Here is a 24,619-nt window from a genome sequence, read left to right as displayed (position 1 = left end):
TTTCCGGAGTTAATAGAGTGGTACTTCCTCGTCGTGAACTTACATGTAGGAGTCTTGTATGTTCTGTTAATAAAATGAGATCATTTAAGGTGGATTTTGATTAGCTTAGCAAAATTCCCCTGTACAAAATTGAAAAACATAGACTTTTGTACCTTTTAATTGATGTGACAGCTTTGAAAATAATTCTTAATTCAGCATAAATTGAAAATTCCTCTAGTGTTTAGCAACAGGCTATTAAAAAAAAATGGAGAGGCATTGATCACCTAACTTTCTCCATTTCTAACATCTTCTATTCACCTGAGCTTACTTGTTACATTTCTGAAATACTTCTCAAACAGTGCTGACTAGTGTTTATGTAAGATCGTGACTGCAAATCAAAAACTGATAAAATGGTCTTTTCTGAGAGGTGTTTCCTTGATCAGATAAGATCTTTGAGTTTCTTGATTTTAAGTGACTTAGTTCCTTAAAAGCTTCAAACATTTGATTTCCATTAGTCTAGCAAACTGTTAAGTGGACTGGCACATTCTGATTTGTGTACACAGCAATGCAGAAATACTAACTTGTTTTTTTGAAAACTAGTTTTTTAGAACTCTTGCATGGTCTTGCAGATACTCTCCTTATGACAGAACTTGTTGCTTGTTGGTACTGCTCCTCTGCTGCTTAGAGAATTTACCTGTTGGTTCCTGTTTGCTGGGACCTAAGTGGTTTTACTGTGACTTCATCTTCACTAAGAAAGCTCCTGCTGGGGGTGATGATTCAGAAGTACATGGATATAAACAATTTGGATTGAATTATTTGCAGTTAGCTAGTAGCTGTTTAGCCTAGCTTGATTTGTAACAGTTCTTGTGTTTACACTGTGCTGGAAGTCCAAATGTTGGCGGATGAAGGAAAACTGGGCAAAGAGGTCTTCTTAGGTTAGTTGGGAGGTAAGTTTTTCATGTTTCTTAAACAGCTGGGATCTTTCAAGAGCCTGGGCAAATTATTTTGTTACCCACAATTTTCAAATAATGCATTCTAAAGTGATTGCTGTGCAATGGAGTTAATATTCCTCTCATGATTTTTAAATGAAAAAGAATGGAGTAAGTCATAATTGGATAAAATAGCAAGTTGTTGTGGATGCTAAGACCTGGCCTTTAGCGTAGACTCAGTCTTTAGTCCCTCGAACAGTTCCAGTTTCAGTGGTGGAATGGACACTATCAGTTGTTATAAAAGATGTAACCAAAATTGATTGCTTCAGGCACCTAAAGTAAGGCATTTTTATTCACATATGGGGAGGTAATGACAGATTGAAAGCACACAGGTGGGACCTCTAGTTAACACCTGAAAACCAGTGCCTTGGTTTAAAGCATGATGGGAATAATACCCTTTTAATAGGGTTCTTGTGAGGATCCATATTAAGTGGCATGAGATGCTGGTTCAAAAGAGTTTCTGGGAGTGCAAGGCTGTTCTGAAATGAATATGCTAAACTGCCAAGAGTGTAAGGAAATACTCCAAGTGGTAATGTGAGAGAGATTCTTGTACTGGTGTATGGAGGCATGCTTGACACAAGAGAAATCCCTGAAGTACCAAGATAATTGCTGTTTCAAGATAGCTACAATAATATCAAAACAGATACAGCGTCTCTGCAAAGGTTATGGTCAAAGCCAGATTATTTTCTTGCAAGAATATTCCTTTTTAGTACCTTCACTTCATTGCTTCTGAGACAGACAGTGTAATGTAAGTGCTGTCATTTTGTCTGTTGGATACTGATTCTATTGTGACCGTTACTGCAACATTAATGAAAAGGTATAATGTGACTGGCTCAAAGAAATAATACTTTCTGTGCTTCAGCCAGTTGGAAAGAATTGAATTTCTAAGGAATAGCAATTTGTTTTCAAAGCTAAAAATGAAAAACTAGATGCTTCCTTGATCATCATCTATTAAATTGGAAGTGAACAATAAATTGAAGGATGTTTTATTAGAGTTTTAGATTGTGGCCTCAGTACACTTGTATCAGCTGGTGTGATGGACTGTTGTGGAGTAGTAAAAGACAATCAAAAAGCATTTAAATGAATTATTATTGCCACTGTACATTTCATTCTCTGGATTATTGAGGTTGGTTCATTCTGGCTGTTAACTGATTGCCAAACTGAATGTGTTCTCATAGTGAATAATCCTCTAATTTATCTTGATTTTTTTATACTTAGAATGAATTGGTAGTACAGCACTTCTCCCTAGTGGTTAGGAGGTAGGAGTGTGAGGATAAATAGGAGATGGAAGACTGGATTTTGATACCCATTTCCAGTTTTTGGTTAGCCTTTAAGGTGGTTAATTACAGAAGTTTCCTGGTTTCTTCACTAGTAGCATGGGACTAATGGTCTTGCTCTAACACAGAGATGCTGGGAGGCCCGGCTGGTGTGTATGAAATGGTTTGAGTCCCTTTGAGGGCAAGTTGGTGAGGAGCTGCATTGGGAATGGGGGCTATGGGAAGAGTTGCAGGTTTTAACAACTAATCCTGAGATGAAGATGGCTTTGGAGCACTGAGGAAAGACTAAGGTTGTGGAAGCCTAAATAAATAGTAAATAAATTGTTGCTCCTTAGGGAGGGAATATTCTCCAGGGGAACATGAACACAAAGGACACCCTTTGTGATCACCTTTGTGCTGGTTTTGGTGGCTTAGATCCCCCCCTTCAGCATCCGGTCCATAGATCTCATTAAAGCACATCTGGTGCCCTGCAAGGGCTCTTGAAGGATCACTTGATTAAGAAAACTTCACAGTTTAAGCAAACTCGAACAAGACAAAAGTAGAATGAAAGGAGCTCTTTGAGGACTCTGTTGGGACACTGACTTTCCCTTCCAGTGACGCTTGCCTTTTTTCCCACTAAGGAACAATGCTTTGGAGTACACTGGAGCCAGACTTTGTAACGCTGGATGTCCAGACAAGAACAGCAGCGTGAATTGGCCACTCTGCTTTGTATGTTGGTCGGAACTACATCTCTGGAGCTTTGAGAAGTCTGGACGTTGCGATTCAAGCCTCTTTCCCAAACGGTAACTTACTGCTGTGAACTTTACTTGAAGATACAGAGAGGCACCAAAGCAACTTTCGCAACTCTTGCAACGTATAGCATCTGCTCGGTAGGATAAACCGTTGAATCTGCAGGATACAAGTCTTCCTCTGTACTTCCACCGTGCATCGCTTCGGATGCAGAAGTCTGTCATCTGCAACAAGGATTATTTATTGGCTGACACTTTTTACCTTTAGCTGTGAATGAACTAGGGGAAGAAGAGAAAACAAGACTAAGTCAAAACCTTTTTTGTATGAGGTGCTTGGAATAAAGAAAGAGTGCACTTTGTGACTGCTGTAAGTAGCAGAGACTGGTGTGAAGAAGAAACCCTTGGTCACAGGAGGGTGGCCAAGCCGAGGCTTTTCTCAAACCGATGGTATCTCCTTGCCTAACCCTTGCATTTCCTGGAGTCCTGTTCAGACTTCCATATGCTTTCTGCATTCATTGCTGGATGGATTTCAACAACAGGTGGAATTGTTTGGTGTCTTGAGTTTTTCAAACAGCTGCTGAGAATTGTTGTGGTCAAATGTCATCATCCTGGGAAGGATCATAAGCCCAGTTGCATAGCAATTTTCATAAACCCCTTTATCTTGTCATGGGTAAATAATCAGCAAAGCAGCTTTTATTTGAAGACTATCCTGCAGTCAGGACTGTCTCAGAGATCAGTGGGGTCCCTTGGAAATACTGGAGGTTTGGAATTTTAAAGCTGCATATTAAAACTAGCTTTGTCAGAGGGAACGGGTTTTTCTTCATCTTGACTTTAAAATGTCTCAGGGGTGCATATTTAAGAGTCAAATCCTGTGGGTTTGAATAAAAAGCATTTAGATGACAAAATACTTTAGAAAGTTCCCAAGAGAGCAGTTGCTTACCTGTATGCAAGGTAGGTATCATTTGACTTCTTAATGACCAAGCCTAAGGGCTAATAGAATTAAAACAACTGTCATGTTACTTCAAATTTCCCTTTAATCTGGAAGTTCTGGAATGATGTGACAGAGAATTCCCTGAGGACTTAAATAGTGGTTGGGGTTTTTTAAACAAGATTTTTTTTTTTATAGATCCTAGATTAGAAAAAATAAAATGCTGTGGTCCTCGTTTGTGGTGTTTTAGCAGTTCAGCTCTTTCCTGAGCTGTGTTAATATTAAGGCTGGTGATAATTCAGACACTTGACACCTAATGTTGTATGTAGAATGAAGTAGTACAAGCAAAGCTTGCATTTTCCAGACCAAAAAGAAATATTTTCTAGAGTAAAGTGTTTTTGGGGTAATAAGGGTGGTTATTAGTGCAGACTGGGAGGGAGAGATGGATGGGTTTTCTTCCCCCTTCTCCCTTCTTGATGCAAGTACTAATTAACATTTGCAGAGGGAGATCGTGATGTGTTAATTTTGGAGTAAAAGTTGTTGTGATCAGGGAAGCATCTCTGTGTCTGAAAGCGGCAGGGAGTTCAGGAAGTTCCCGGTCACCAAATCAAAGGTGGATTGACAGGTCAACAGCCAACATCTGGGAATTTAAATGACGAGCTGTATGAGTTTTGTGCTGGCACTTGGTAGAAGATAAACGGCGCAGAAGCATGCAGCCTCGTGCTTTTAAGACGCAGGTGAGTAGTGTTCCTGGGCTTTGTAGTCCACCTAGATGTTCTGGGACTCAGCTGATTTTCATGGAATAATCCACTGCTCCAAAATCTTTTGATACTGCAAATTATTTTATTCCACCATGTCTTTTGAGGTGACAGCATTTCACCCCAGCCCTGTTGGCTGTGTCTCTGTCCTCACTGGACCCAGCAGCAGCCTTGTCTGAACACCTTCCGCACCTCGATGGCCTCTGTATTGTTCATCCGTCTGTTTTGGAGTTGCATCATGACATGCTCTGAGGCAACTTCAAGGCTGGCAGGGGCCGGGCCGCCTCCCGGCATGGCGAGGAGTGTGTGAGAGCAGGACCTCGGCAGGGATGGCCGAGTGAGGTGCCCGGGCTACGCGGTGGTGGCCCGATGGCACTTGAGGTGTCACGGGGGATGGCTTTGAGGACAGGCGAGGCACGAAGGGGTGTTTGCCGACCAGGGGCGAGGTGTGGGGCGGTGGGGCCTCCCGCCTCGCCGGGCCTCCCCTCACAGGAGAAACGGCAGCGAGACTTTTGTCTCGCCTCGTGTGGTTTAGCCAATCACAACTCGTGTGATATGAGCGACAGGCCTCCCGCTAATCATCAACAAAAAGCGCCGCCGCCCAGGCACAGCCAATCGCCGCAGAGCAAGCGCATTGTTTCACCAATGAGCTTTTAAGGATGAGGCAAGGCGCCTCAGAATAGACGGTGAGGCGGGCCAAAGGACAGAGTGGCAGGGTGCGATCGAATAGGAGCTCGGGATTGGGTTTGAACCGCCCAATGAGAAGGCCGCTGAGGGGCGGGCTTTAAGGTGGGTATAAAAGGCGCAGCCGGTGCGGGCGGCGGCTGCAGTTGTCACCGGCAGCAGCAGGGCGAGACAGGAGGGGACGGTGCTCCGTTCCCGGGACCGTCACTCCCCGCCGGCCTCTTACCGGAGCCCTTTCGCCATCGTCCGTCTCCTCCGTCCCTGCCGCCATGACCACCACGACCACCTTTTCGGGCATGGACCCCAGTGGCAGGAACAGCTCCAGGTCCGGCGGGGGCTCGGGGGCCGTTGGGACCATTAGAGCGGTGGGGCCGTCACTCCCCCTCGCCTCAGCGCCTAGGGGCCCGGCCGGGCACGGAGGGGGCTGCCCGCAGCGGCTCTGAGGGGGGTGGCGGGACGCGAGGCTCGGCGCGGTGCTGGGGCGGGGGGGGGGGGCGGGGAGCCGCGGGCGCCGGCCGGGTCGGGGCTCGGCGTGTGCGGTTCCTCTTCGCCGTTTGCCGGCCGGATCGGCGGGAGGCGGAGGCGGCCGCACCCACCCGGGGGGCAGCGGGCTGTCTGTGGGCTCGGCGAGTCAGCTGCGCTGCCGGGGGGATGGTGGAGGGGGGGCGGGCAGGGCCTGGCCGCGGCCGTGCCCTGCCGCAGCTGCCCGGGGGAGGGGGGTGTGGGAGCTGCAGGGGTGGGAGCTGGCGAGACCCACCCCGGGCTGCTCGGGTGTGCGTGTGCGTCCCTGCCTCTTCCTAACAAAGAAGGGAGGCGACTCCCTGCCTCGCTGCGCGGCCACGCAGCCACATTGCGGGTGGGGGGGGGACACACACACGACACGACGCTGCTCCCCTCCTCTGCCCGCCGCCTTCCCCTGCGTGCGGCTGCTAAGACCGTCCTTACCCCTTGGCTTGCCGGAGCGGCCCCGGAGGCTGCCGCGTTCTGGGTGGGGCCGAACGGGCTCCATTGTCTGCTCTCCCCGGCCTCCCCACCTGCCCGCTTCGGCGGGAGCCCGCGGGTCGGCCGGTGTCGCGCCCCGTTCGCAGCTCGGTCCCCGGTCGCTGGTCGGTACCTCGCCCCGGCCGGGGTGGCCGTTTCGTTGGGCTGCCGCTGCTTGACCGTCGGCTCGCAGGGAGTGTGTTCGGGGGGGGGTAGGGGGGGAATGCCCCTTCCCCAGGCTCCGACCCTGCGGCGGGGCCTCGGCCGGGTTCCCCGGGGGCAAGCGGGGGCTGGGAAGCTGCGGCTGGGAAGGGTGGAGGGCGGAGGAAGCCGTAGCCTGTCTCGAAACAAAGAAAACTTGGCAGGTACGTCTGGAGGAGATGCGCGGCACTTTGTCGGGCACCCGCGTTTCTGCAGGAGTAACAGCTGGCTTGGAGAGGATCGTGTCGTTTTCTCAAGCCATCACGTCTTTTCTTTTTTTTTTTCTTCCTTTTTTTTTTTTTTTTTTTTTTTGGTAAGGTTTTGGCCTGACAAAGCAGATGCTTCCTGTATGCTTTTCGGGGTGCATTTTAAAATGAAGGAAAAAAAAAAAAAAAAGGCAAAACCACAAACCTTTTACAAGACTGCTTCCTGGATGGAGCTGTGGATGAATTTTCAGTATACATCACTGGGTACCAGGTGCAATTTTAAGAGCGGTTCATTCCTTGAAGTGTTAAACGTAGCTTTGATGAAAGCACGTTATAACATCTCAAGGCTGTGAGAGGCTTCTTATGAAATCTGTCAACCTCTAGCTGAGGTTGGCAAGAGGGATTATTTGTCTTTGAGGGTTTAAGTGATGGCTTTTTTCCCTTCAATTGCCTTTTCTGTTAATTTCATTAAGACTGTCAGTGGAAACTGTTCTGCCATTGAGAGAGGACTGGTTTCACTGCTCTGGTAAAATAGAGGTGATCTAAGATGTAAGAACAAGCCCTCCTTTGAAGAGACTGTTCTACAAATTAGTAAGTGCAACAGATGTAGCTAAGAAAATAAACCTATGCCAGGACATTTCCTTGGGAAAAAAAGATAATGAAACAACTCAAGACCATCATACCATATCTCTTAATTCAGAAAGGAGACAAAGCAAGTCATAAAAATGTTCTTGGATTCTTAAAGCATACTATACAATCTACTGGGATCCTCCCATTAGCAGCTGAGCATTAGTAATTAGAACTTTGGAGAAGGATTTTGTAAGGAAAAGCAGTTTGCTAGTTAAGTAACATGAAATATCCATGCTAAACACCTTTGTGAATTTTCCTGCCATTGTGTTGTTGGAACTCTGCAGACTGGAGAAGCATTTTTGTGTTGTGTCTGGAATGTAATAGGCACAAAGTCTCAAAAGATCTGAATGCTGTTACCGATGGCGATGACAATGTAAAATCAGACATGTTCTTTGTGTTGAATTCTTAGGTTTGGTGTGTTAACAAGCTGTGTACTGGTTTCTGTTGTGAAGTTTTAACTTTATTAAATTATTTGAAAAGAAGATGAAGTGTACACCTTTCCTAGCTTGTTCTGGTCTTCATTTCAGACCACTGCATGTCTTGAAAGCCCAGTTCTGTTGGTGTACTCTCATCTCTGGGGGTTGTGACAGTTCTCACATGGCCTTAATGATACATTCTTATTATTCTCCTGGCTTTTGTCTGGCTTTTCCAGCTAACACATCAGCCTGGAAAAAATCTCATGCTTAAGAAAATAAGATCTGAAGGAATTTACATTTCAATACTTATTTTGCTGCTGTTATTTTGGTTGATTTCTGCAAGATGGAAAGCAGACGATAATATAACTCATGAAGTACCGAGCAGGCTTCTTTTGTGTCTAATAGAAGATTGTTATATTTAGGTTATATATCTGGAACCTTGTACACGTGTTTCTCCTAATAATAGTCTAACTTAAAACTGTTTAATTGTGCTTTTTAAGTCTAATCCAGTAGCATGCTGCAGGCTGGGGGGTTTTCCAATGAAACAAATCTAGATAAAGGCTGCAGCCCCCAGTCATCAGTGATGCCACCATTATTTTGGCCTATATGCCAAACTTTAGCCTTTGCTGTGCTGCCAGTTTGAAGATTAATGTTAGCCTTTACAGAGTTTTTTCTCTTAAAAAAGCTGGAATTTAACATACCCACATACTTTTGTTTATTTTTTAATTGGCTGAGACTGAAGACTGGTAGCAGCAGCTCTTGACACCAAATGAAGCAAGGGCACAAGTAGAGTACAGGAGTATTTTATTTTTGTAAGTGTCGTTAAAGAGGAGAGTAGTGGAGATACAGTGCCTGGATCGAATGCTGGCAGTCAGCTTGCCTTTATAGTTCAAATTATCCACTGAAGACATGGCAGTCTGTGTCATTTGTTAAAAGCCAATGCATAATACAGTCATCTTGCGTAGGTTCTGCTTGGACAGAATTTAGCCTGTATGACAGCCCAGTACAAGAGCCAACAATGATCTCTTGGCTTATTAATCTTGTTTTATACATTGGAGTGTGGCTTAGTAATGGTAATGGTACACGCAAGGCTGTAAGGCTGACTCTTCTCTCCAGAGTGCTGCGTCCTCCTGGTGGTGGGTCCAACTTTTCCTTGGGTTTTGATGAACCAAAAGAACAACCTGTGCGAAGGAACAAAATGGCATCCAGCATCTTTGGAACTCCTGAAGAAAACCCACCTTCCTGGGCTAAATCATCGGGTAAGGATGTAGAGCTTTGTTTCCAGATATGCTGACATGCATTAATTCATTTTTTGTATCAGCCTGAAGCTGCCAGTGGCTCACTGTGGAAACCAGTTTGCTTCCTACCTGGTAGTTTAGGGCTATAATTGATGTCTACTTGCATGGGATTTTTTTATTTCTTATTTTGAATTGCTTCCAGAGGTTTTTTTTTTTTTTATGCAAGCCTTGGACATAGATGTTGCAAGCAGATAGCTAAGAGAATTGTATTTTAGATGCAATTTCTGCATGTTAATCAAGTCAGAGCAAGGCGAACTTGTGTCTTAGTATTTGGAGTAGCACTGATTGGTCTTGATTAATCAGAGGAAGCTTAGCTTTGCATTGTACTTGCAGCTGGGGGGATCAAGCTTCCATTTTGGCAAAGCACTTCCAGTATGGATGGCCTTGGGACCCTGGTGTCTATCTGTTTAAATGGCACACTCAGCTGCATGAGATGCTGTTGTACGACAGTAATTTGTGTGACAGTATCTAAAGGACCAGGACAACTTAGAATGGTAAAACTTTGATATTAAAAAAAAAAAAAAAACAAAAACCAACCACCCCAAAACCCCTAAAAACCCGTCTATTTAGGGTCTGCTTTCCCAGTAAGTTTATCTTGCAACCTGATTAGAATCAATCTCTGCTTGTAGGGACTAAGCCAGGTGAAATCAGAGAAGACTGTGAATCATCTGGACCACAAAGAAGAAACTCAACTGATGCAAACTGTGGAGACTTTGTAGATCCCAAGGTCAGTAGTTAGCTACCAAGAGCCTGATAATGGGACAATTCACGCTCTGCATGATTGCTTTATCACCGATGTTCACACAGTTGGAAGCATTGTAGGATTTGAATCTGTTCTTTTCCTGAAGGTTCTCTTTTTCAAGTGATAGTCTTACATGCTTGTTTTATTTCTGTTACTGTCTTTAATAATACCATCAGGTGTGTCATTTTTTATGTAAATTGTCTACTTGGTAGCAGTATGGAGCATGGTTCGTAGTGTTAACATGGGTTTTGCTTGCTGTAGGATTGTGTTTAATGGGAAAAACAGGATGAAGAGTAACAATTCCTCTGAACTTAGAAAAACAGGAACCTTGGGTAGACTGCGCTTGCATAAACAAATTTTAGAGGGGAAAAAAGAAACCTTGTTCTTTAAAGCTCTCCAGCTTTAGGTTTTCTGAAAAGAACTAGGCAGGTAAATTGTTATCTCAAATGTTGTGGCAGATACCTTTTGTCTCATGGGTTATAAACAGCAAGTTTTATTTTGATAATTGGCATCAATCATCACTTTAACTCACTTTTGTTATTAATAGGTGCTTTGAGCCATGAAATTGTTCTGTTGCAGAAAATGGCTTGCTCCAATTTAGCAAATATAAGTGAGACTAAATTTATAGCTGCTACCACAGAAAACAAAAATAATCTGTTTAGTCTAATTCTATTTTCTACTTAATTGTATTAAATACTGTAGTTCTCAGCTTTGCAAACAGATTCTTCCAATGTGGAATACTTTAATTTTATGCAGTAGTTACAGCTACAAACAGCAGAAGCTGGAGCTAATGTACTGTAGCCCAGTCTGAAACTTAAGGCAGTGTATTTGCATGAGTTTCTGTGCATTTATATCCTGATGACTGCAGTTTCACTATGTAATTAACAGTGTTAAGTCTACAAAAGTTGGTAAAACCTCATGCCATTGGGGAGCCTTGGCTACTGCTGGAAGACTTTTTGTATCTTTGTGTCAAGTTGCAGCCTGTGAACAGATTCAGTATGAAAAGAATGTTTAGCTGTTTGTGTAGTGAAGGAAACTTTTATCAGTAACACCGCAAAAAAAACCCTGATCTGTATTTCACAAATGACGTTACATATCCTGGCTAGAACAAATGCTCTTGGCCTTGCTAACAGATAAATGTTTGATGTTGGAAAGAATCACTTAGTAGAAAGGAGAGGGGACTGAACTATTGCTAATTGCTTACAGTATAACTTTCTGGTTACTACTGCTCGGCAGTTACAATGTTGTGGTAACTATCAGTGCTGCCTAAGGTAGGATGTTGTATATGATGTGTTCTTGCCCACCCACATCCTTTGCAGTGTGGGAATAACAAGTATGCCACATGTTACAGCTCATCAGGATTAATTCAGTACTACCTGTCTGTTTAAACTTTGAGAAGTATGTTAGGTAAATAAACAGCTGATAAAATTATATTAGTTGCTCCGTAAGAATTGGCACTCACAAGCCCATAATATTAATCTGCAGAAATATGTATGCAGAACCCACTGTGCCACTCTGATATCTGTGCCTAAGAGCCTGTTGTTGGTCTAAAAGTGCTTCATCAGGTGTGTCGCTCAGCAAGTGTTGCTAGCTAGACCAGCGTGCCTGACCACCACGGTCATGACATGGAATATCGAGTACCCTCTCGATGGAAGAGAAGAGGAAGTGTGAAGTGTGAGATATAATGTGTTTCTCTCTCTTCTAGGGAGGAGATGGTGGTGGTGAAATTTGTGGTGAGTAACTTCTTCGGACTCTTCTAGTAAAAGCCTTTTGCAGTTAGGCACTTTTGAAACAGAAGAGGATTTATAAATGCTCATGTATTGGGAGAGAAGGCAGCCTGGGGTTGTCCCTTGAATCCATCAAATCAATAAAGTGACCTGACTACTTCAGTGGAAGTGTGGATATGGAATGAAATGGTGGAATGCCTGTTAGTCATCAGGTTAAAAATGAGAACAGTCCTGTTCATTTATTTTGCCAGCAGCAGTTGGTGACAAGATTTGTTTAAGTACTAGAAGGCAAGGTGGATACCATCTTGCAAATAAGAGTTCAGTGATTGAAAGACTATACTGCTGTTGTAGTAACTTATAATTACATAGTACAGTCAACTTCATGGATTTTAGTTCAGCAATTTAATTCTTTCCTATTGTCTTCTTATACAGCAAACACTACATTCACAGAAATAATCAAAACTAGCTACTGCATCTGAAAGTGTCTGCATTAACTAGCTTTTAAGTTCCTGTCGCTTTTTAAATGCTGATTTTTTGCCAAGGAAGTTCATATGCATACTGCAAATTTCATTTAAACGGAGGCATTTCCCCTAGCAGCATGCATGTTAACCTTGAAGTGTTTTTTCTAGCTCTGAGGCTGGAAATCTCTCCCTTGTAAGATTCACCTTACAAATAGCTTACTTCCTGAGGAGAGGAATGTGTATGCCGACCGGGTACTTTCTAAGTGCTGCTTTCAACACCTCAGAGTTGTGGGAGATCACTAAAGCCATTAGCAGTGCCATGTCCTGAAAAGACTTCTGCTGGGAGGGTGAGAATTTTTTCCGGAATGTTTTTAACTACCTCTGAGTGGTATCTGTTCCCAAAATAAGTAGCAAACTGCTTCTAATCAAACTATACAGGCTTCTTTAGTATTTCTTTCCCATGTCTGTCTGATCTTAATTAGCACTGTAGGCATTTAGAGTTTATGCCTCGAGTAGGAGGATGTGGTTTGATAATAGAAGTAAACTGATCTAAGGGCTCTGCTGCTTCTCCTGTTGTTTAAACCAGCTCACCATGAGGTCAAATGAGAGAGCCTGCAAGCAGCGTGAGGCAAGAAGGGGTGGAAGGGAGCAGAAGTAGGGCTGCCTGGATTAGCAACAGCTGACTGAAACTTTTGAGTACAAAAATTATATTCCCGACTCCTCGAACAACTTCCCATTTTCACAGGTTGAAATATTTGTTGGGTTTTGGGTTGTTTCTGATAGGTGACAGTGAAGGAAGTTCTTAGCAAGTACCAAGTAAATGTGTGCTGGGAGGTGGCTTAAAAAAAAAGAAACTGTTACTGGAAAGTAACTGGGGTTGTTTAATTTTTAGTCGTGGCCACAACAGTAAATTTTTTAAGATGGTCAAGATGAAATAAAAATGACAGGCAAAGGTTTGAAGTTAAACTTCCACTGATGAAAGTTTAGGAAGGAGTAGAAAGTTGGTGCTTCCTGGACATGGCATCTGTAGCAGATACTTGAGAATTTTAATGAATTCTTAAATTAATTTCTAGTGTTGATAGCTTTGGGTATTGTAGCTTAATGGGGCACAGAGTCTTGTTGAGCTAGCTGTATCACTCCACCACTTGATATTCCTGCTGTGTGAGATGGCAGACATGAGCTGGTGAACATCCCACCATTGCACATGTGATTTTGTACTTGATGTTGTAGAGCTGTCTCCGGGGTTTGAAAGGGGCTGAATGAATACACCTCCAAATAAAAGCTGTCTGCTTACAAGTTCAGAGCATAACTACATTCTTAACAGGTTTCCATCATTAAAATGTTTGTTCTTCTGAATTTGGAAATTATTTTCTGTATGTAACTGATTATAAAACCCCAGGAGGTGTCAGGTGGGATACACATATTTATTAATCATGCCTGTCTAGTGGAAGAAGACTTGTTCCTTTTGCAGCAGTGTTCTTGCTCCCTTTGGAAGCTGTAGTTCTTTGCTGTGCATCAAAGTTTCCAGTGGTTTGCAGTATACTCAGTAGAAGGCTGCTTCAGAGATTATACCCTTTGTGGTAAGGGAAGAACTGTTTTCATCTGATCCTGTTGCATTTACCACTTCAGTTATTAGGTTAGCAAACTTATCCATACCTTGATTATGTGGGAAGTACCAATGTATGTATCAGCTGGCTACGTGAGCCTCTAAATGCTATAGAAACTTGCCCAAAGTTTCCTGTGATAGTAATTCTTGTTTCTGTTGCGATTCAGTTAGCACTACGTACTTAATGAATGTGACTAACTAAGGAGAACTAGCCAGCACTCGTTGACTGTCACTGATGACTGACTTTACATGATACACAGGAAGGGGGAGTCTGGCATTTGGTGGACAGATCATCATCATGAGTACTGCACAGTCCTGGGACTGTCTGCTGAAGGCACAGACAATGGAGCTTTCAGGGCTGTACGAAGAGTGGGCATGGCCACAGTTCTCTGCTTGCTGAGTAAGCAGGCAGTGGTACGCATGAGCTACAGAAGCTTCAAGCTCAAAACTTCGTATTGTTTTGCTCAGATGTGCCTGTGGGTTAATGAATACAGCAGAGAATCTGTATCGTAGATTATTTCTGATTGCATGGAGACTACACTAAGCTGAGTTCTTTCACATTCTTGTAAGCATGGATACAGGGGGTTCAGTGACAAGAGTGTGTTTTCAGTGTTTCTGATAAAAGTCTCCATCAAAGGTTATTAAAAACAACAACAAAAAAACCCCAAACCCACAAAAAAAAGTCAATTGCCACAGAATCGGAGGAAAGCTGCTCCTGTGGATAGGAAGGTAGCTAAAGAATAGGAGGCAAAGGATAGGGCTTAGTGATTGCTTTTCAGGTTGGAAAAATGAGCCATGGGAAGTGATGCTGGGACTAGTTTTATTCAGTGCCTTCATCTGTGACCTGGAAAAGGTAATGAACAGTGAAGTCTCCAATTTTGTTGGTGATATTGGCTCTTTCAAGTAGCCAAAGGTGCTGATGAGAAAATCTGTCAGAAGGACTCAAGATAGGCAGGTAAAAAGGTGGCAGAATATATAAGTATGTATAAACTAATGTGTCTGGGGGAAAATAACCCAACAACCCCATGGCAGTCTTGTGTTCAGCTCTGCGCAGCAGTTAGCTCCTGGGATCTGCCTCGAGTCTTATACTGAAAGTTCTCTGAAATGTTTGGAAGTGCCAGCAAAACGTTGAATGCCATCAGGGAGAGAATGGGAAGCAAGACATTGTTTTGCCTCTGTAAACAATGATATGCCCGCATCTTGAATCGTATATACAGTCCTTGAAATGTAAAGGCTAGGAGGTTGTAGTGGAGGTAAACAAGGGGCAGAGGAGGGTGATAGGAAAGGTAAGGAGGTGCAGCGGCTGCGTTATGAGGAGAGAGTAAAATGGCTGTGCCTCTTCAGTTTTAAGAGGAGGCTGGGGCAGAGGGAATACGATCAAGATTTACTAAATCATGGAGGTTAAGGTGAATGTGCCCAAATCCTCCAAATCAAGAACCAGATGAAACTAAGAGGTCTGGTAAAAAAACCAGACAAAGTACGTCTTCACAGAGCCGGCAGGGAAGCTCCGCTCCCCTCGCGCCACCAAGTATCAGGGGCTACTTGGTGTTGATTTGGGCCTTTGGCTCATAACTGTTTGTCTTAATCTATAAAAATGTGAGGCGCTAATGTACTCGCTGTGCTCATGAATTAATTGTCAATGAAGCAGATACATTAGTTATTTGTTAGAGTATCTAAAGTGCTTCCTGTGAAGAATTCCTTCTGTGTCCTGTCTTCACTTGTGGTCGTTCAGAAGTATTTAAAATAGATGAAGGTATCATGTGCTTTCCAGGGAATGTACGATCGGAGCCTACCCGTGCATGGCTGTTCCCTAGTCTCTTCTCTGTGATGCCTCAGAAGTGTCTGTCAGATCTTCTTCCCTCTAGTTCTGAAATTGGGAATGTAGTTTGAAACTGAGCTCTTGCTTACGAGTACAGGTGCTTCTGTGACTTGGTTTCCGGTGCCTGCTCACACTTGAGTTACAATTGCCATAGTCATACTAATACGTGCAAGACTTAAGACTTAAGCTGCTTGTCACTTAAAAAAAAATAATTAAAAAAATTGCTGGGGTCCTCCAGCAGCTGAGTGAATGTGGCTCTCGAATGCCTGCAACTGAGCTGTAAGGCATCGGGGTTCATCTGAAAAACACTTCAGAGGGCTGAAGGCCATCCTGCCAGCAGGGTTACAGCAGCACTCTGCGTCTGTAACCTGGAGAAAACATACAGGAGCTGATCTTCTGTCTAAGCCAGTGAAACATCTGGCTTTTATCATCCACATCAAACACTTTAAAAGCTTCTTTTCTTCTAGAAAACACTGAGGCTGATGTAGAAGCTGCCCCAGGTCAGAATGAAGAAAAATCCCTGCCTGCTGCACCTGTTCCTAGCCCAGTAGCACCAGCACCTGCACCATCCAGGAGAAATCCACCCGGTGGCAAGTCCAGCCTAGTCCTCGGTTAAACCTTTCCCTTCCTGACTGTTTTGAACTCGTGTCTGTTTCTTTCCCCCATGCTTGTGAACTGCACAACTTGAGCCTGACTGTACATCTCGAATTTCTTTCATTAAAAAGAAGCACTTTATGTACTCCATCTTTTTTTGAGATCACGGTTTTTTCCCACTTCTGTCCTGTGTTTCCCCCAGATCTACTGGAAGTGACATGAGTGTTTTCTAGTGATAGACTTGAGGGAAAGCTTTATGAAGTATAGTAATGTAATTCAAAGGAGAGTAGATTGGTTCTAAGTGTGCTTAGAGGGTTTTTGTACTGAGTTTTTTTGGGTTTTTTTTTTTTTTTTTTAGAACCCCTTAGCTTTACGAAGGTCTAGAATCCTGGTTAAACAGGCCAGCAAACAATCAGCAAGAGCAGTCCTTTCCTCCACATGTGGGATTTGGGGATCTAAAAGGCTTCATTGACTGCATGTGGTAAATGCCTTGACCCCTGCTGTGCCATATAAATTGTAAAGTGGTTAGTGTACACCATGCTGCCTTTAAGATAAAAACATAAATTAAAAAATCTTGATACTGGACTACTATGAAGCAGGGTATGTGCCAAATAGAGGGCTGATGACCAGAGCCGCCTGGCCTAATGCTAGGAGGGGATTTATTCAGACTTTATTCAGTAAAGGTGGAGTGGATCATATAAATAAAATTACAGGGCATTTTTTTTACAACTGACTCAATGCTGTGCATGATCATGCTGGTGCTTGACCATGAGGTGAAAATCTCATCCTTTAAAGTGTGTGTTGTAATTTCACAAAGCTGGACTGTTGCTTAAAAGTAAATAATATAGAAATTTTGAAGCAGTGTTTCCTGTGTGGGTTTTATTTCATGGGTTTGGTTTTGCTTTGTTCTCGGTTGTCCTTGTCTCAGCCAACCTGCCCTATTCTAACAGAGGTGGGAAGCGGCAGAAGAGAGTTTGAATACCTGGCTTGAGGTCACCATCACATGCCATCTTCCCTCGGAGAAAGTGGCTGACTTGCCTCTTAGTTTTTATCGTCTAGATCAAAGAAGCATGGAATATGGGTTGATATATATAATCTGGTTTATTCAAAATACTTTTTTCTCTCAAGAAAATAGAGGGAAGTTTCTTTTCACACACACAAAAAAATTAGACCCTAACAAGGGAGGAGGTGGAATGGAGACCAAACCATGAAGTTCTCCACTGCCCTGGAGGGGATCAGTTCTGGATTTGTACAGAACTGGTGTGTGTCTTTTCCACCCTCCCCCTGGAAGAACCAGTGCCTAAAAATACCCCGGCTTTCCAAATCTGTTTTGGAGAAGCCCTAGCCTTAGGTGCTTAACCTATAAAACTGGATTTGCTCTGATGTGCTCCTCCTCTCCTATGTCTGGGGCTGGTGTCCCTTATGTACAGCTACCGCATGTAACGCATGCCTGCCTGTTTTCTGGCCTAGGAGGAGGAAAATAATCAAATGACATTTCCTTTGCAAGCCCCACAACCAGTGGAACTTGTTAATACTCCTTTCTGGTCGCTGTGGCTCTGGCCAAGCCAAGCAGCCCCTGGGGTCGGCCATGGCGGTGCCAAGGGGCTCTTGCTCGCTCTTCCACTCGCCCTTAGCAAGGAAAGCCGGTTACGGGTAGAGCCCACCCGTGTTCCCACGTGGGTGTCGGCCGAGGGGATCCCCACGGAGGCCCGCTGTCCCCGCCCATGCTCATACATATTCACGTCCTGAAGATCCGCCCCGCTCTCGCGTGTGTTGAGGAGCCCGCGGGCGCGCACCGGGTGCAGGCAGCGCCGGGTGCAGGCAGCGCCATGGGCAGCGCGGCCGGGCCGCTCCGGGTGCTGGTGGACATGGACGGTGTCCTGGCCGACTTCGAGGGCGCGGTGCTGCGGGACTTCCGCGCCCGTTTCCCCGGGGAGCCGCGGGTGGAGCTGCCGGCGCGGAGGGGCTTCTCGGTGCGGGAGCAGTACCGCTGCCTGCGGGAGGACCTGGGGGTGAGCAGGGCGGGCGGGGGCCGGTGGCGGAGGAGGGTTTGCAAGCGAGGGGCGAAAGCTGCGGCGTGGTTGGAAAGGGGGGAGGTTGCTCCTTGTTTACAAAGCGCTCGTTCTCTCTCGCCTCGTACCCCGCTGTGAGCAAAGGAAATCTTCTCTTCCTACAGACTGTGAATATGCGAAGCAGAGGGGAGGGTTGGGGTTTGTTTTAAGGGGGTGCTACAAAGGGTTGTTTCATGCCAGCAGCCTTAATTTGTATAGTAATAATCAGTGAGTTTTTCCAGGAGGATTGCCAGCCCTTTACAAAGAGAGATGTGTGCGGGAATTGGGAATGAGTGATTCTGCCGTAGGAATAACTGGATGAAACTATTTGCTGAACCACCTTCAGCTTGTTCTGTACCTACTGGTAAACTCTTTTGCTATGCAGCAATGGTAATAACTTACCTAAAGTGCTCTGAGCACTCTACAAGAGTTAATGTAGCTCCATAGCAGGATGAGAAATATAAGTATGACGTATGGGGTTTGTACAGCTAATAAAGCCCAGTAGCTGTATCGTTACATGCTCTGACAAGCAAAGTGCACGGTAGGTAAGCAATCTGGAACTGCATGTAAAAGGCTTTTGGTACACCCTACATCTGCGCAAATTGTTGTTATTTTTAATGTTTGCTAATGACTGAATGAATATCAGAGGCATTTGAATCCCGACTTCACGCTTCCTTCTGGTTACCACAGGACAGTTGGGGACTCTTAAGAAAATGGAATGGATGCTGATCCAAGCTGTGCTGTACGCTTCCCCTGCGAAGTTCATTGCTAATTTTAACATCCTGTCCTGAGCCTGTAGGAGTTTTTATCGCTAAGAAATGACAACTTGCTTTCATTTCCCTCCTGTTCCATCGCGAGGTACAGGCTCTTGCACCAACGTGACGGATGGGAGTGCTGGGTCTGGGCAGCATTTCCACAGGCTCCAAACTGACTGAGCTCTAATTGATGGCTACTGATGCTCAAAACTTCCTGGAAGTAGTAACTTGTAAATATAGGGAGATTTTTGTTTCTTATTTTATATAAATGGATACGATTTATTACCTGAGTATTCCTTAAGTGAATCCCACTTACCTATACTGGAACAAAAAAAATTGCAAGTCATTTAAGGGGACATGGCTTTTTATTTGTTGTTCTTTGGAAGGTCTACAATCTGATCTGTCCTGAAAGGTGTGTTTTGTTCCATTTCTGCGTTCCCTAATTTGGTTCACGTTGATCCTGCTCCTTTCCAAACCTTGGGTGTGTCACTGAAATAACCAGATAACTGGTTTGAATCCCACGCAGCTCAGGAGTGGCAGAAAGCTCTTATCTTACTGCCATTATTAGCCCGGCTTCCTGAGGAGATGAGGTTTATGTAGCTGTGTGTCTGTCTCCCTCTTCGGTAACCTCTGGATCTCTGGGCTGGTTTAGGTATGTTTGGCAGAACCATGAAGTTTTAAAGATTTGAAGCTCCTACAGGTTTTATGTAAATATCACAGCTGTTTAAAAATAGAGACTTTGTTAGTTCTGCCACGGTGGTATGGAGTGTCTGTGATGCAGGAGAATCCCTGCAGAAGGGGTACAGGGTGTCTGTGATGCAGAAGGTTTCTCCTCGCCCCCAGCTGCAGGAAAAGCTTCGGTAGAGACCAAGCACGGCTTGTCCGTCCTGTGCCAGCGGTGCTTGTCCGTGCAGAGAAACCCAATCTGCGGCTTGTAGCTGTTGAAAGGAGGGGGCTCAGCTTGACGCCAGGTGCCTGCTACGTCTACCCACGAGCAGCCAGTGTGTAAGATACTATCGTGACAGGGGGTGTGAGAGGTATTGTGATAATGATGTACGCATTGCCCTCTTACTAAAGGGTGGTGATGCTTTATTAGTGTCATCAACTGCCTCTTGAAACTTGAACTATTACTTTGCTTTTTCTTTCTTTGATCCTAAGTCGATCATTAATTTCACATTGCGAATCCATTTCATTCACAAAGTGTTTTGCTCAAGACTTTGCTGTACTTGTCTATCTGGTTCCCTGTGTGTAGCAATTTTGTTGATGGGATTTATCTCCCAAGCGTTTAGGATGTGCTGCTTGGCCCCAGACAGTTTCAAAAAAGGATTCAACATCTCCAGTGGTGGCAAGAATTTCTAGAATTATTTTAAATATCACAAATGGGAAAGCTTAAGGATTGATGTAACTCCTCCAGTTTTGAATCTAAGTTGTTATCTTGCTAATGGAAGTTAAAAGCAAACATTCAGCAATGATGGGATGAGAATGAGGAAAGAAAACTTTTTAACTTTCTTTTTCCAGTAACATTTTTTTTTTTTTTGGTGTGTGACAAATGGCTTTTGGTTCTAAGACTCATCAAATGAAATTTCTTTTTCCAGCAAAGCCAGACTTTTTTGTGACGTGGTGGAAACTTGCCAGTTTCTTGTGTCTTGCTGTAGGATAAAAGAGCTTTCAGACAGAAGCCCTGATTCTGTAATTCAATCTCCTTGGGAAGAGCTCCAGGGAATTGTTGCTGGGATCAGTGAGGCTTTGCATGGAAAGAGAGATCTGGGCAGATCTGATTGCCACGTCTTCACCTAGACTCCTTAACCTCTTCTGATTTGCGTGTGAAATTGGGCAGTGCTTCCAAATTTCTGGCTGTTGATTTATGAGTATTTGTAAATTATGATAGCTGAGTGAGCATCATGATCTGGGAGACTTGTTTAATGCTGACTCCTTTTCATTGCTGCATACTTGAAATGGTTTTTATGTTGATGTTCCACTGGTGATACAGAGCAAGGAGACCATCAGCTGGGCTATAAAGCAATCTTGTACAGTTTCTAAGCAGAGGCTGCCAGCCTGCCTTTGAAGAATACTTACCAAGAACTAAGTTTTCCAAATTGTTCGGTGCCATGGGAACATAAGACTTTAATGCTTGCGGAAAAGTGCTAGCTCGGCACCTCCGAAGTTCACTGTGTGACCCCAGGGAAGGTAAGATTCATGTGTCTTAGGGTAGAAGAGATATTGGAAGCTCAACCTCTCTGTCTGAGAATGAAACTTAGGCGTGGATGTGCACTTAGTCCTTAACGCCGCTGGGATGTGGCTGCTGCGGGTGCTTTGTCATGATGGGTTGTGTGATAAGAAGAGCCATCTGCTGTGACCTGCACTGAAATGCTCTGATTTAACACAGGCCGCTCAACGGTCACCAGGTAGCAATTTTTAAAATTAACTGAGCAGAGTTGGATTCAAACCAGTGAACTTCTTCATAGTAAAAGGTGCGAGAATGTCCTATCAGGTAATTTAAAAAATAAATAAAAAAGGACTAGAAGGACAGTCCTACCTAGAGGCACAGGAATTGCCCTGGAAATACTATTTCTCCTTTTAGAGATTAAAGATGCCACTGTTCTGTAGCATATTAAATTCCTTTTACCTTTTTGCACCATTTTTGGCACTTCAGCTTGGGAAAAGATTGCTCCTCTACTAATGTTGTTTCTTTCCTACTTAGACTCACTTAAAAATTACTCTAACTTCAGAAAGAACCTCCTTTCCCACCTGTTTGTCACTAAATATTCATGTAGCATCCCAGGTGGGTTTACAACTGAGAGGAGGTGCAGGGAGAAAAGTGATAAAGCTGTGATCCCCTTAATCGCACCGTTCACTCCGCAGCTAAGGCTGCGTGCTCCGAGTCGGATGAGAGGAGCAGTAGGTAGGACCCACCTGTATTGCACCAAACCCAGCCCAGCCGGGGGGCACAGGGCGGTTCATGAAGCCAAAGGTTCTTGGGGCAGCACAGGGATCCACCTCTGAATTTTCTGCTGCAGTCTCACGCTCTTCTGAGTAGACTTTGCACCAACACGTACCACAGAGGAGCAGCTGCTGATGCTGAAGTCACGATCTGCTCCTTTAACAGCTGTGACTGAAAATCATAGAAATCAGCAAAGAAGTGTCGTTTTCCTAGCTCTCCTGTCCTCTTCCTTCCCTCTTGCTGAGCTGTTCTGGTCTAAAAGGATTAACCCCAAATGTGTGGGTGTGCTGACCTGCTGGGGATGGTAATTAGCACGATCACCATATTGCCATGTTTGCTCTGAAGGAAAAGAGACTTTTGGGTAGGACGTGTGTCTGCCCACTCACCCCTGGTAAATTCCTGAGCCGTAAGCAAATTTCAGTCAAACCTGACAGAGGAGAAGCCTTGAATTTGTTGCTTTGGTTTTCACAAGAGTTAGTAGAGAGAGACCTGCTGGGATGGGGCGAGGTGTGAGCTCTCCCTCTATCAGACAAGTCGAGCTGTAGATTGGTGCTGTGTTTGTGGTGCTACTCATGGAGCAGCTTGTAGAAACGAAGCCAGGTCAGGACCAGCTCTGCCTCCTCCCTCCAAACAACCCACCAGAGAGTAACTTCTCATTCTTGTGTGCCTCAGCTGGATTTTTCCTGGAACCCTAAAGGTGAGAAACTTTATAATCTACTCTTGGTGTGAAGCATCACCTTGCTGTCTCAAGCACTGGCCCTTTGATGGCTGCTACACACGGGGTAACTGGACAACTGTTGTGCACAGAGCTTGGATAAAAGCAGGGGCATTGCTAATGGTCCTCCTGTCTCTTGCAGGCTAAGGTAGCCAGCATCTATGAATCGCCTGGCTTCTTTCTAGGGTTGGATCCAATTCCAGGAGCCCTTGAAGCTATGCAGGAGATGATCCGCATGCAGGAGTAAGGACACTTTGCACTCTGAAACCCTTTTCCATTATCTTATGCGCTTTCCCCTGACTGCTAATGAACACTGTTTCTTTTCAGCACCGAAGTCTTTATTTGCACAAGTCCTCTCCAGAAATATGAGCACTGCATTGTGGAAAAGGTGGGAGAAAACTTATTTTACTGGTTTTAATGCTGCTTTTGCAAGGCCTTGCTGTTTCATACCACCCAAGTCAGAGTCACTCATTTATAAAGACGGTAGCCGGCGCAGGCTCCCCTGCAAGCCCTCGGTGTGAGGGGCAGCTGCCCGGACACAGCGATAGCATAGGACGGGGAATCTCGGAGCACCGCGTGATGCCAACCTCACCGCAGGGCACGTGAGCTTTGTGCTCGTGGAACTGGTGCGACACTTGGGCTCCAGCTGTGCCAGCGGCGATGGTAAAGGAACTGGTGCAGCATAGCCGGGTAAGGAGAGCTTGGCTTTCAGTGTGGCCCACAGGGATGGGATATTCCATGGGGAATCCTGGAGGGTCCTCAACTGACAAAACCTTATTCTATCTAAATCCGGAGTCGGAGATACCCAGCTAGCCTGAAAGAGGCCAGTGCTGAGTTAAGAGGAGGCTGTAGCATTGGAATTAGCCCGGTTTGCCACTGGCACAAGAATGGAGTGGGGGACCTTAATCACTGGAATGACTTAGATGGGCACAATCCACGTGCTCTGGGCAAGCAGCCAGCGCCACTTGCAGACTCTACAACCATTAGGCGCGGCAAACAGTGCTGACTGAAGGCCGTTAAAAGTACAGGTTAAATCAGCCCCCTGGACCATAGCCAGTCTCTGTGGCGGGGATTCGCAGACATAGTTGTAGGTACATGGAGGAAAAGATGGCTGTACTAGAGCTGGTGTGACTTGAGCAATGTGCAAACTGGAAGTATGGCAGAATTTTCTCCTATTTTATTTCTTGCCTCCGCAGTACAAGTGGGTAGAAAAACACTTGGGACCTGAGTTTGTGGAGCGGATTATCCTAACCCGAGATAAGACCGTTGTATCTGCTGACTTGCTGTTCGATGACAAGGATACCATTAGAGGTTTGAAAACCATTTGCATCACTTGCTGTTAGTTGGGAAGGAAAACCCCCAGCTGACTCCAGCTTTCCTCCCTTGCCCTCAGGTGCAGAGCTGAACCCAAGCTGGGAGCACATTCTGTTCACCTGCTGCCACAACAGGCACGTCCAGCTGCAGGCACCGCGCAGGCGGCTGCTGTCCTGGGCGGATGATTGGAAGTCCATCTTGGAAAGCAAGCGCAGGCAGTAATGGAAAAAGGGGATGCTGTGCTCTTCCCACTGCTGAGCCAACAACCAGCTCACCCGCTGGCAGGGAAACCCACTCCCAGGAGGCAGCGAGCATCGTCACCTGGGGCAGGGGCGCTGCGGGGCATCGCTCACAGTAAGAAATGAGCTGCCCTTGCTAGATGGGCTGCGGAGCTGACTCCTCTCTGGGTTGCTGGAAGATTGCTCTGCATTCAGTTAGTTGGATGTTTGCTGCTGGTGAAGAGAAACTATTAAATACAAGCAGTTGTGGGTTGATGGTTGCTTGTTTTCTTTTTCTTATGTGCATGTGCTTTTAACCTCACTTCCATTTGTTTTGGGCTGACCAGGAGCGGAGGGCGGGGGGGGGAAGAGGAAGAAGTAAAGCTCTGAAACTTGATCAGACACAGCGTGGGTATCTCTCAGGGAGCAAGGTGCTCAGCAGCCAAACCCTTTTAAATGTTATGTATTTAGCCACCCTGGCTTTTGGGCTGCCTTTTGCATCATTGGCTGATAATGAAAGGAGACGTAGCTGGCTTCAATTTCTGGCCCATGTGCATGAGTAAGAGTAGGCAAAGGCTGGGCTGCAAGTGCTGTAGAGAAA

At 45.0% G+C, this 24,619-nt stretch overlaps 2 protein-coding genes and 1 long non-coding RNA gene across 5 annotated transcripts; all 3 read left to right on the top strand.

Moving 5' to 3' along the window:
- Positions 1-64: 64 nt before the first annotated feature.
- LOC142604401 (uncharacterized) lies at positions 65-3,335 on the top strand. The gene is made up of 2 exons (XR_012838264.1): positions 65-926; positions 2,866-3,335. It is a non-coding gene; the product is annotated as an uncharacterized LOC142604401 (long non-coding RNA).
- Positions 3,336-5,476: 2,141 nt separating this feature from the next.
- On the top strand, positions 5,477-16,882 carry JPT1 (Jupiter microtubule associated homolog 1). Its single transcript, XM_075770983.1, has 5 exons — positions 5,477-5,668; positions 8,894-9,036; positions 9,705-9,802; positions 11,523-11,550; positions 15,898-16,882. Exons 1-5 carry the CDS (start codon positions 5,613-5,615, stop codon positions 16,044-16,046), a joined length of 474 nt encoding a protein of 157 aa, XP_075627098.1. The 5' UTR covers positions 5,477-5,612; the 3' UTR covers positions 16,047-16,882.
- Positions 16,883-17,733: 851 nt separating this feature from the next.
- On the top strand, positions 17,734-24,292 carry NT5C (5', 3'-nucleotidase, cytosolic). 3 transcript variants are annotated; one of them, XM_075770982.1, is made up of 5 exons: positions 17,734-17,967; positions 22,629-22,729; positions 22,814-22,874; positions 23,683-23,797; positions 23,880-24,292. In XM_075770982.1, the coding sequence occupies exons 1-5, from the start codon at positions 17,749-17,751 to the stop codon at positions 24,020-24,022; spliced, it is 639 nt and encodes a 212-aa protein (XP_075627097.1). In that variant the 5' UTR covers positions 17,734-17,748; the 3' UTR covers positions 24,023-24,292. The 3 variants fall into 3 exon arrangements, with proteins under 3 accessions (XP_075627097.1, XP_075627096.1, XP_075627095.1); XM_075770981.1 differs by having other exon boundaries at positions 17,734-17,997; XM_075770980.1 differs by having other exon boundaries at positions 17,734-18,036.
- The last annotated feature ends 327 nt before the right edge of the window (positions 24,293-24,619 follow it).

The sequence above is a fragment of the Balearica regulorum genome, chromosome 18 (genome assembly GCF_011004875.1).
Source record: "Balearica regulorum gibbericeps isolate bBalReg1 chromosome 18, bBalReg1.pri, whole genome shotgun sequence".
Lineage (NCBI taxonomy): Eukaryota > Metazoa > Chordata > Aves > Gruiformes > Gruidae > Balearica > Balearica regulorum.
Note: the sequence above shows the minus strand (reverse complement) of the source record. Positions and strands in the feature narration are given on the sequence as shown.

Coding starts and splice junctions, on each gene's coding strand:
- JPT1 (XM_075770983.1), top strand. CDS start 5,613: ATGACCACCACGACCACCTTTTCGGGCATGGACCCCAGTGGCAGGAAC. Junction 5,669..8,893: donor AGTGGCAGGAACAGCTCCAG/GTCCGGCGGGGG, acceptor TCTTCTCTCCAG/AGTGCTGCGTCCTCCTGGTG. Junction 11,551..15,897: donor TGGTGGTGGTGAAATTTGTG/GTGAGTAACTTC, acceptor CTTTTCTTCTAG/AAAACACTGAGGCTGATGTA.
- NT5C (XM_075770980.1), top strand. CDS start 17,749: ATGCTCATACATATTCACGTCCTGAAGATCCGCCCCGCTCTCGCGTGT. Junction 22,730..22,813: donor GAGATGATCCGCATGCAGGA/GTAAGGACACTT, acceptor GTTTCTTTTCAG/CACCGAAGTCTTTATTTGCA. Junction 23,798..23,879: donor TGACAAGGATACCATTAGAG/GTTTGAAAACCA, acceptor CCTTGCCCTCAG/GTGCAGAGCTGAACCCAAGC.